At 42.0% G+C, this 12,028-nt stretch overlaps 1 protein-coding gene across 1 annotated transcript in view; it reads left to right on the plus strand.

The window, feature by feature from the left end:
* The window catches only part of MAMDC2 (MAM domain containing 2), a 60,497-nt gene that overhangs the window by 45,169 nt on the left and 3,300 nt on the right, over positions 1-12,028 (plus strand). The window contains exons 9-12 of the mRNA XM_032212577.1: positions 275-540; positions 3,330-3,423; positions 4,946-5,098; positions 5,579-5,838. Coding sequence (XP_032068468.1) covers positions 275-540; positions 3,330-3,423; positions 4,946-5,098; positions 5,579-5,838 — 773 coding nt within the window. The remainder of the gene's footprint in view (positions 1-274; positions 541-3,329; positions 3,424-4,945; positions 5,099-5,578; positions 5,839-12,028) is intronic.

The following is a 12,028-nucleotide window of genomic DNA, read 5'->3' on the forward strand; positions in this document are numbered from 1 at the left end:
TTAGTCTTAAAAGTTGAGTAAAAAATGTTTTTTTTAACTGTAAAAATAACATGTATTAATCTCTGTAACAACTGGAAAATAGCAACTAAAATATCCAAGCCTGGAAAGATTATTTAAGAAATTTTTGTATGAAATAGCTCTTTAGAGACATGGTCTTACTGTATATAGCAGCCCTAATTTGCAGACATGCTAGTGGAAGTCCAATATAGTACCTAGAAATATCCCAGGAGGAGTAAATTGTTTGAAATGATTTAAACATTGCATTGCATTACAGGTTTCTATTTGCTGGCAAATACAAAGTTTACATCGCAACCTGGATATATTGGCCGCTTATATAGTCCAACTCTGCCAGAAAACTTACAGTATTGTCTGAGATTTTATTATGCTTTGTTTGGCTTTTTCAAAATGAGAGATTCCCTGGCTGTTTATATCTTTGAAGAAAACCATATTGTTCAAGAAAAAATCTGGTCTGTATCAGAAACTCCCCAGAGAGTCTGGACACAAGCTGAAATCACCTTCAAAAAGCCCATGCCTTGCAAGGTAACAACCAATGTTTTCTGCCTCTGATACTGTTTATATTCAGTTTCTCCTAAATGAGTCATAATGACGACTCTGTGAAAAAAGGGCAAAAGGATTTGTTCATCTTCTGACTTTTCCAGTAAAAGAGAGTAAAATATCCTGACAGATGGGAATGTGACCACAGATAGAAGGGCAATCACTATATGGTTTGTGTGGCAGGAAGTTGTGCATGGAAAAAAGCAATTAATCAAATAAAAATGCAAGTTTTAATTTTTCTGGTGTTATCAATTTCTGGAAAGAAGAGTTCTAGCATTGTTTGTTTAGATTCATTTAGTTAGAGCTTGAATCCTACTAATAGTTTGTATGACAAAAATATCAGTGGAAATGCTGCACCCAGCTACCGAATGGTATGCAATACTAAAATCACATTATGATTATTTTTGATGACATACATTGCCTACCTATTCACACCAGGTGTATTTCAAACTTTTAATCATTAACAAGAGTGTATGTAATTTGGGACCATGTATTATAAATGGAAATTTAGAAGGTAACCTCATGTAGCCATATATCACACTTACTTCACCTGAAGTTCAGTTCATATGCAGTTCAGAACATACTGAAGATATTAGTAGGTTTATGACATTTTTAAACTGTACCGAGAGAAGATTTAAAACATCTTGTTTTAATAATTTTGACCGAAATAGAAAGCAAATTTAAAATATTAATGCCAATTACTGTATGACAAATGTATTAATAATGTGCTTTGTGTGCATAGAGAGTCAAATGAATATCTACTTCCATGGCTGCCAATGCAATGTTTGCTTATATTATCTGGGAATATACATTGCAAATCAAAAGATTCTAAGTTTAAAATATTTATAGCAGTACACTGTAAATTCTGGTAGATCACAACCAGCATTTACTTCCATCTTCCCTGCAGTTGATTTTATGCAACTTTGATTTTTCCTTTCCAACTGTCTATGGAAATAGTAAACACCCTCAGCAGCCAAGTTGAATCTTGGCCATCCTTGAATGTCACATAGCACAAGAGAACCAGATCTTTCCATTGCTTCCTTTTACAGCTTCTCCAATTTAAAAATTTCAGCCATCAGATATTTTTGATAATGTATTTTACTTTGCATTTTTTGTCAAATAAGAAATTTAATGAAAGATTTTAATGCTTAGTATAAAATAGCACACTCCTTGCCATTATGTGCTTTTATAGAATTCAGGAAATTTTTTTCCTAGAAAGCAAGTATAAAAAGGACATTAAATCATTGAAATACTGAGTTGCTTATGAAATTTCAGCCATCGGTAGAAGAGAATATTTGTATCTAGGGGTTAAACTGTAGGGTCCTTGGTGATTTTCTTGTGGGCATTTCATTACCAAACTAGGTACCTGGTGTCTAATTTAGTAATGAAATGTCTAAGAAAACCAAGTTCGGAAATCACCAAGGACCCAGTAATTTCAGCCATGTTTGAACAATGTATCTTTCTGCAGAAACAATAATATAATCATAATAAAGTTGTGAAACAATTTTACAAACTTTTGTAAAAGAACTTATAAAATATCATTTCTATATACAGTTCTGACTGGAAACCAATTTGTTTCCATAATGCTTTTAACCAAATAAATTTGCTATTGTAATTGCTTTTAGTGGTGTTTTAACAATATTTTAAACATTTCTTTGTAAGTTTAGGTTTGAGAGAGAAAGAGAGAGACAGAAGAGGTAAATTTGTCATCTGCTATGGGGGACCTTATGAGTGCAACTCTTTCCTGAAGAAGCCCCTTCCTTATAGGAAGCAGATTATCTAGATTCTAGACCAGTAAGGATTCTGAACTAGTCATGGAATGGAAATAGCATTGGTTACTCTGATTGAAGGTTATTATTGGACCTAGATGGTAGGGAATTGAAAGATCCTTCTGGCAATACCCAGAAAACTACCTACATAAAATTTCATTAGCTGCCATTTGAAAAGAAAAACAAAACAAAATTACTTACTGTACTCAAGTAATGAAACATCTGTAAACAAACAGTCAAGCTCAGAGAGTATCAAGGATTCCACGGATCATTATTGTGTTCTTGGAAGAAAATATCAAATTCCTGAATATTATTTCTACTTCAATTGTTTGTATACTTATTTCATCTACAGAACAAATATAATTTGAAATAATAACCGCAAATATAAATATTCATTGCTACATTACATGTTTCAAGTTCTAGTAATACCATAGAATTAGCTAGGAATTTCTTAGCTGTTTCATAAATGAAAAATCTGGATAAGCCCAATTGTTGTTTAATTCAGATTTGTGTTAAAATAGAAGTAACCAGAAACATAGCGAGTTAGCAATCTTTTATACTTATATTTTATATATATATAACTGACAAAATGAAGCAAGAAATACAAATTGATTGCTCCATGTGTTCAGAGCATTAGATTGTTTGTAAATTATTTATAGTAAGCAAAACATTTTCGCCACGAATATTGGGAAAACTTTAGCTTCAAGATTTGTCCCTAACTCTCTGTGATATGTACATAGATCGAGAACATTTTGTTTGAGATCATGAATAAAGTGAATGCATGCCCATATGTACTGACATCCTTTGAAACAACTTTCAAAGGATGTTGGATCAGTTCAAGGAATATGTGTTCAAATATTTAATATGCTTTGTGAAGCATCTCTTTCAAATGATTTATAGAATTCAACTGATTAAGAGCATTTTGAGGGGAATGGGCTTGGAAAATTTTTGAGGGGAATGGGCTTGGAAAAATTAAGATTGACTGTATTTTTATGCAAATTTCAGGTGGTGTTTCTGAGCTGGTGTAGAAACTTTTGGGATTGTGGAATAGTGGCACTAGATGATATATCAGTGAATTTGGGAAGCTGTCATAGTGCTGGTAAAATTAATTACATTTCAAATCCGTAGTATGTATATTTATTGCAATTGATGTATACTTTCTGATATTAGTGATCTATACAACTTTTCCTAATATATATATATATTTGTTATATATATATAAATATATATATACTTAAAGTCTACATACTTGGGCATACCAGGGGTTGTGACTTTAAGTATCTCCCACCCTGGCTGGCTGATAAAGGAGTCGTTCTCTGTAGCTCAAATGGTTAACTCCCTGCCTGGGAGGCAATAGAGCACAGGTTCGATTCCCAAAAACTTGGGTATGGCTAGCTGATGAGAGCTAAATAGCTTGAAATAGATCTATACTAGTCTCCCTTTATTTATTTATCAGCATAAATATAACAAATATATATATATATATTTGTTTCAGGTTATACACCATTCCATATTGGATGGAGACATAAATTTAAGTTTAAAAACTATGTTTTTCTTCATTTTAATGGCGTGGATGCAAATTCACAATTTATTCATGTTTATGTATGCATTGGAACTAATAAGAGTACAAAGAGTGTTCGGTATGCTCAGTGTTCAAGAAATTCCTATAAAGAAACAGAATTTCTTTTATCAAATTCCAAAACACTCCTATACTTGCTCTTAGAAAAAAAAGGGGAGAGATCTTCATTTAAATTGGGATTTACATACAGGGGAAATGAGTACCTTCCATAAGTACAAATGTCCATTGTGTCTACGTCTGTCTGTCTCCATATATACAAACCAAGAATCCAACCTACTGTAGGAATTGTCCTGAATAATTGACTGTTAAATGTTCTGCATTTCTGAAAGTAACAGATGCTCCAGAAAGATGCTCCTCATAGTAGTGGTAGTCCCCCAAAATCAGGCTAGTGCTATCTCTGATTAGCTTTAGCAAAATACCAAAAATTTAGTTATTTAATGTAGAATTAGCTGTTAATGCACATATTGTTTCAATATGATAGTTCATGCTTTTGTTCCATTATTATGTGATTTAACTGATTTAAGCCATTTTAGACTTACTATGAATGCTTTAGTTATTCTCTATATACTTTGTAAATTGCTAGTCACATTTGCCTGTCATAAGACATAATGACATAAATTAATAAATCATGAGTAAACTCAAGGGATTGCAGTGAAATTTGAATTAACTACTAAACCATGAATAGTTACATGGTTTTCTTGTAACTAGCTCTTATCTTAGTGATGTCAAGCCAAATTGTAAAACATGCAATTAAATAAATGTTATTATTTATAAAGTCTATTTTAAATGAAAAATCATATTTACTTAAAAAAGTAATATTTGCCTGGAATTTTTAGAAATCAGAAAATGTAATGTGGTATTTAAAAAAAAATAATGAGTAAAGGAATAAATTTAACAAATTAAAAATAGAAAAAGTTTCTATACAGTAAGTCCAGTTGAATAAAACTGGTAGCCTTATCCATATTAGGAGTTTTACACAGGTCAATTAGATACATTTAAGTATACTTAAACATAATTGCATTTTACTGTATGTGTTTGGTAGATATACCACCTGATTTTCCTGGAGAATGTACCTTTGAAAAAAATGAGTGTGCATTTACTCTGCATCCAAGAAATCGGCATGGTTGGCATAGGAGGAGAAGTCCAACTCCTACATCTTATACTGGTCCAACAGGAGACCACACTACTGGGGTAGGTAAGTTATAGTTTAAATGGTGATAAGTAACCTAAACAATATAATGAAATATCAAATAAGAGTAATATTCCAAGATAGTTTTTTAATCTAAATGAAAACACTTGATGCTTATTTTTTTCTATTAAATATATAGATCGGGATCTCCATGCTTAAAAATAGACAAAATTATTCCTTCATTTTTTAATTTTTACGCTAATAAAATCTTATCCTGAATAAGTAAGAGAATTGTTAGACTTCACCTATAATCTTGTATAAGATTTGAGAGACGTTAATTCATGTTGGAAAAGATCAATAACTGCCAAGATAGATAAATCATAAAATAATAAATGTTGGAAATACATGTACTTTTGAGGTGTAAAAAAACCTCTCAAAAGTGATAGAAAGGAGACTGTTGTTTCTAGTAAAATTCAGACATCTAAATCACTCTATATGAATGATAAAATCTCTTAAAATATACTTTCATATATTTTCTTTTTGAAGGACATTACATGTATATAGAAGCTTCTAATATGATCTATGGACAGAAGGCACAACTTATTTCAAGGTTATTACGAAAGACATTTGGACATCAGTGCCTTACATTTTTTTATCATATGTATGGACGCGGGACCGGACTGTTAAATGTTTATTTGAAAATGCATGGTTCTAAAAAGGAGATCCTTATCTGGAGAAGACGTGGTGAACAAAGCATCTCATGGTTAAGGGGCCTAATAGAATATACATGTGATAAATCTCACCAGGTAAGATAACAAGCCCTTTATAGGAATCAGTATCTGTTGAACTTATGGCTCAGAAAATTTGGGGAGATAATTTTCCAGTTGACAAGTTTGTTAAATGCCGGTAACAGTCATAAATTACCAATGACCTGTAAGGAAAAAATGAGATTGAAGCATGCCAATTTAAAATAGCACTGGGTAGTCTTGAATTAATTCAGTCTGAAATTGATTGTATAAGCAACTAAAATAAGCCTGTCTGTCATTAAAAATCATAGCTGTATCAGATATTATGCACATAAATTCTCATGTATTTCCCCCCCTAAAGTTCTTATTTAATTTGATGGAGAATTTGCTTCAGAAATTAATAATATTTTTGTAGATATTCTCATGCTATGCAATGCTTTTGCCCTTACTTAGGAAGGTGATACGGAAGGAGAGGATTATGAAATGCTCCACCCTTCACTTTATAACCATTTCCCAAGTAGTCTAAAAATTATTTTTTACAAATAAAAAAGGAGAAATTCAATAAATCATTTATCCTTTACACTTCACAAATCTAGCAAACAATTTCAATTGGCTACTTGCTCATAGTACTAACTATATCTCTATCCAGTTTTAGATAATTTAAATGTGTAGATCTAATGTTGTACAGTTTGGATTTCAGTTACATGCAATAGTATGAAGGAAGAGATGCAGGAATATAAATATCAAAGCAACAGTTAGGTACATTTCTTTGAGAAAACTGCCAAAGTGGTTGAGCCCAAATGTGTACAGATCTGTTCTCATGAACCGTCTTTCAACTCCCCAGAATAGATTTAAGAAGGACACAAAGGATACACAATTCTTGCCTCTTAGGAGAATCTGAGAGAGGAGGAAAGAGGCCCAAATAGCACAAAAGTATTAATGGAGCAAATTTAATATTTTAACAGTAAATTTTGAAGAGATCCACATTTTTATTTCCCTTCCCATGTTACTATTCCTAAGGATCGCCAAACTTTCCAGAACATGCATGGAGAGGGTAGGAGAGATTATTCATTTAACAGAGCTTTCTTCTACTTCAGTTAGTTATAACCAAGCAATGATAATTTACTGTTCTCCAGTGCACTGCTCAGAGAGTCCAAATGCTGGGTTAACACAGCCTATCTGCCCTTGGACTGAGTGATGTTTTTGTTGACCACGCCTCCCTTTGCCTGCACATGCTCAGTTCGAAAACTCAGTCCGCCCGAGCTAGGACTGTTTTGGGAGAGCTACAGTCTAAGAGCAGAAAGGCTGGAAAAAGTTTCCCAATTTGGACCACGTTTAACTTCTCAGATAAAGGAAATCATGCTTCTACATCAGGTCTGTCCTTTTGCCTCCATTGAGGTTTCTGTCGCTTTAAGAGAAGGGCTGCAGGGTTTCCCTGCTGTTGCTAATTGCAAGCACTGCAGGGGGTTGAAAAGGCTTGCACAGCGGGGGCTGGCTAGCAACTGGAGCAAAGGGTGGGGTAAACCAAGTTCCCTGTCGGAGCAGGGGCATCCCACGGAGAGGAAAGGTCCAGCGAAGGCTCTGGGAAGGCTCTAAAGCCGGCGAGCCGGATTGCTAGGATTCCCTCGCCTGCTCCATTTTGCCCGGCATCAGCAGCGACGGCTGGAGTCTTCGCGCGCTTTTTGAGGCTGGAAAGAGCGGGAAGCGGCTGCGTGTGCACCCCCGCCATTTTGGATCGATCCGACTCACTGTGCAGAGCGGCAAAGCTCGGAGCGTGCGAGGAGCAAGGACAGCAAGAAGAGCCCAGCCAGCCAACGGAGCCTCAGCGAGCCCTCAACGACTGCAGAACGCCGCAGGGAGGCTGGAGACTAGACTGGGGAGCCAGCTAATCTCTCCCTCCGGAAAATAAGCTAAGTCTCGGGGAACCGAGGGCGGTGGGAGGAAGGAATCCGACCCCAAGGCGGCCCTTCCCTCCTGGAGATTCTGCCAGCGCTTTTGGACCGCAAAGGCCAGCGCGTGCCCATCCCAAACTCAGCTATATTCCAGGCCTCGTGGGGACCTGAAATGGCTGAGGAATGCAGGGAGGCCTTAGGGGAACAGGTGGGGCCCTCCAGCAAACGCAGCAAGCTGGATCCCTCTGCAAATAAAGACATAGGGCACAAAGGCTCACTTGAAAGGTCTTCTCCAAGAGCCACAGTGGATCCCAGGGAGGGTTCAAGGCCCCTTCAGCCAGAACCTAGCCCGGACCGTCGCAGCAGGGAGTCAGCTTCCCCTGATCGTGAGGCCCAATCCCCCGGGGAAAGTGAATTCTTGTTTGGGAATAACTATGCATCTAGGGATCCATCTCCTGAAGCATCTTGGGGGTACCCCGACTCCCCTAGCTCCTCCATTGGAGAGGAACGAGATTCTGTCCAGAACTCCCCCTTGGGAGGGGTGGACCCAGCTCAGGCAGGCCTAGCCAGCGCAGGCCCAGTAAACAAAAGAGAAAAAGGGGAAAAAGCCCTGCTCTTTCCGATGAAATGAGGGAGGTAATTTCCTTAGCCATCTCCCAAGGGATAGCTGAGGGCATTAAGCGCAAAGGCTCTCGCAAGGGCAAGGCCCCAAAGGAAAAACGCAAACCTAGGGCCTCCACTTCTAAGGAGCCTGCATCCTCCTCCCCATCTTCAAGCCCTTCCCACTCTGGGCTTTCAAGTTCTGAGCAGGAAGAAGGGGAGATCTTCGTCCTTTCCGAGGATGAGAACCCTGCCCCTGACAAGCCAAAATTCACTGGCCTGTTTCAGCCGTCATTATTCAAGTCTATCTTACACAAAGCCATGACGGCCACAGAGTTAGGCCCCACTTCCAGACCTGAGGCCTCTCAGGCTTCCACTTCCAAGGATCTTAAGCATGGGTTGTTCAAAGAGACGGTAGAGACTCCCGAGGTTATTCCTGTGCCAGACCTATTTATGGATGCGGTGCAGCGCCAGTGGCTACAGCCGGGCACCCTGACCAACCCCAGTGGGGGGGATAGAACTCTATATGCAGTAGAAGATAAAATGGAGGAAATCCTCAAATTCCCGGAAGTAGATGCCCCAATCGTGTCTCTGACTTCCAATTCCAACCTGCCGGCTGAGCTCCTAGAGGGACTTAAGGCAGAAGATAAGAGGTCAGAAAAGGCATGTCAGAAGACACACATGGCGTCTGCCTGGGCCATCAAGGCATCCACCTCTGCCTCCTTTTTTATTAGGGCCACCCTATTCTGGCTGCGCCAACTCAGGTCCAGACCCCCGCCCAGGAAATCTAGGTGGCGCCATGAGCTAACCAAGATTATTACCGCTGTCGAGTATTCGGCGGATGCCACCTTGACAGCAGCAAAATTCTCTTCCAGAGCTCTAGCTTCCAATATCACCTCCCGCCGCCTTCTATGGCTCAGGCATTGGCAGGCCGAAATGAAAGCTAAATGGAAGCTGGCATCAGCCCCATTTAAAGGGGGCCTTCTGTTTGGAGAGGCCCTGGACAAGTTTGTCACCGAAACCAAGGACAAACGCAAGATCCTTCCAGCAACCTTTAAAAGGGGTGACCGGAAAGGGGCGGGATCCTTTCGTAACAGACCCTACAGGAGCCAGGAAACAGGGCAATCTTCTCACCCTTCCTCCTATCAGAGGCCCTTTCAGGCAGGGGTGGATAGGCACCAAGACAGATCCTTCGGGGCTTGTGCCAACCATTTCCAGTCTTCCTTTCGGAGACCATTCCGAGGAGGAGGAAACAACAGTGGTGGATCCCGGCCCTTTCGTAAAGGAAAGTGACGGTCGCAGGGATCCCCCCATCGGGGGTCGGCTACAGCTGTATGCCGACAGGTGGGAGGAGATAACATCGGACAAGTGGGTCCTCAACACCATTCGCAAGGTCCTTGTCCTGGACTTCCTATCCTTTCCCCAAAGAAAGTTTATCCGCTGTCCTACCCCCAGGAACCCAGAAAAGAGGGAGCGCATGAGGGCAGAAATCCGCCATCTCCTAGAGATAGAGGCAATAGAGCCAGTCCCCAGGGATCAGCAGGGGAGGGGCTTCTATTCGATCCTCTTCCTAGTGCCCAAGAGTTCAGGGGGGTGGAGGGCCATCTTGGACCTCAAGAGCCTAAATCAGCATCTGGCTTACAAGAGGTTCAAGATGCAGTCACTCCACTCCATCCTGGACTGTGTGAGGGAGGGGGACCTATTGACATCAATAGATCTCAAAGAGGCCTACCTGCATGTTCCCATCCATGTGGCACACAGGCGGTTCCTGAGGTTCTGTGCGGAAGGGGAGCATTTCCAGTACAGGGCTCTTCCCTTCGGGCTATCATCTGCGCCCAGAACATTCACCAAAATTCCGGCAGTGCTAGCGGCTCATCTCCGCAACCATCCGGTTCGTCTGGAATGTTATTTAGACGACATAATCATTCACTCTCTCACCACCAAGCAGGCACACCGCGATGTTTCTCTAACTGTGCAGACCCTGCAGTACCATGGCTTCTCTGTCAACATGGAGAAGAGTCAGTTCCGACCTGTATACAGCACCTGGGTGCGGTCATCAACTCCACCTCCTGCCAGGTATTTCTTTCGCCAGACCGGCTGTCCAACCTGAGACGCAGAGTGAAGCACTGCAGCCTTGCCAGGTCGGTACCCATCATTCAGCTGTCCCAGCTCCTGGGGATAATGATCTCGTGCCTGGGGGTGGTTCCCTGGGCTCGTCTTCACGCCAGGGAGCTGCAGTGGTTTCTGCTGCCAATGCAGAGGGCCAAGAACAGCAACTCACTCAAGCAGGTTCGGCTCCCACGAAAGGTGATCCGGTCTCTGGCATGGTGGAGGTCCAAGGCAGTCAGGAAGGGCTGCTTGTTCAAGGAGCCGGAGAGACTAGTTGTCACCACGGATGCCAGCCTCCTGGGGTGGGGCGTCCACTGTCAGGGCCACCTTGCCCAAGGCCGATGGACTCAGAGGGAGGCCGCCCACAGCATCAATTGGCTGGAACTGAGGGCAGCTCGCCTAGCGCTGAGAAAGTTTGCATCTCTAGTAAGAGGGGCTCATGTACTGTTGATGACAGACAATGTGGCGACAAAAGCGCACATAAACTGGCAAGGGGGCACTCGGTCAAAGGCCCTCATGCTCGAGGCGGAAGCGCTGGGCAGGTGGGCGGAACGTCACCTGGCTTCTCTCAGTGCAGATCACATCTCCGGCGTAAGCAACCAGGAAGCAGACTGGCTGAGCCGCCAACGCATCGACCACTCGGAGTGGCGCCTGCACCCGGACCTGTTCCAGCAGATCGTGAGGAGATTCGGCAAGCCACAGGTAGACCTGTTTGCCAAACACAACAACACACAGCTCCCACGCTTCTTCAGGTGCTACCGCTCGCCCCAGGCGGAGGGAACAAATGCTCTGAGGTCAGCGTGGCCTCAGGGACTTCTGTATGCCTTCCCTCCACTTCCGCTCATCCCTCAAGTGGTGAACAAACTCCTGACCGAAAAGGCAGACCTCATTCTGGTGGCTCCCTTCTGGCCCAGAAGGCCCTGGTACGCAGACCTGGTCAGCCTCTCAGATCAAAGACCTTGGAGGATCCCCCGGGACAAGATTGCCCTCAGCCAGGGGGCCATCACCCGTCCGGAGCCCCAGTGGCTGCAGCTAGCCGTTTGGCACTTGAGGGGGAGCTCCTGAGAAAGCAAAAATTCTCTGACCAGGTCATTCGAACAATCCAAGCGTCCAGGAAGCCCTCTACGACTAGAATCTACGATGCCACCTGGGCCGCCTTCTCACAATGGTGCAAGACTAAGAACATAGTGGCCTCCTCAGCCTCGATCCCTCAGACCCTAGACTTTTTGCAAGAGGGTCTGGATAAGGGCCTTGCAGCCAGCACCCTCAGACGCCAGGTTGCAGCATTGTCTACCATCCTGGCAAAGGGCGCCTCTCGCTCGCTGAGTCAGCTCCCTCAGATCAAGAGTTTTCTCAAGGGAGCAGCGAACATCAGCCCTCCAGCTGTTCACCGGTATCCGTCATGGGATCTTCCATTTGTGCTTAAGGCCCTGACCAAAGCCCCATTTGAACCTTTGAAAAAGACCAGTCTCCGCCACCTCACCATCAAGACCGCTTTCCTGGTGGCCATTACATCCGCTCGCAGGGTTTCCGAGCTTGCTGCGCTCTCTGTCAGGGAGGATTTGTGCGTAGTTCACCCGGACAGAGTAATATTGAGACTTGATCCGTCATTTGCTCCGAAAATTAACTTTCTGTTTCACAGGACTCAA

The sequence above is a fragment of the Thamnophis elegans genome, chromosome 3 (assembly GCF_009769535.1).
Source record: "Thamnophis elegans isolate rThaEle1 chromosome 3, rThaEle1.pri, whole genome shotgun sequence".
Taxonomy (NCBI): domain Eukaryota; kingdom Metazoa; phylum Chordata; class Lepidosauria; order Squamata; family Colubridae; genus Thamnophis; species Thamnophis elegans.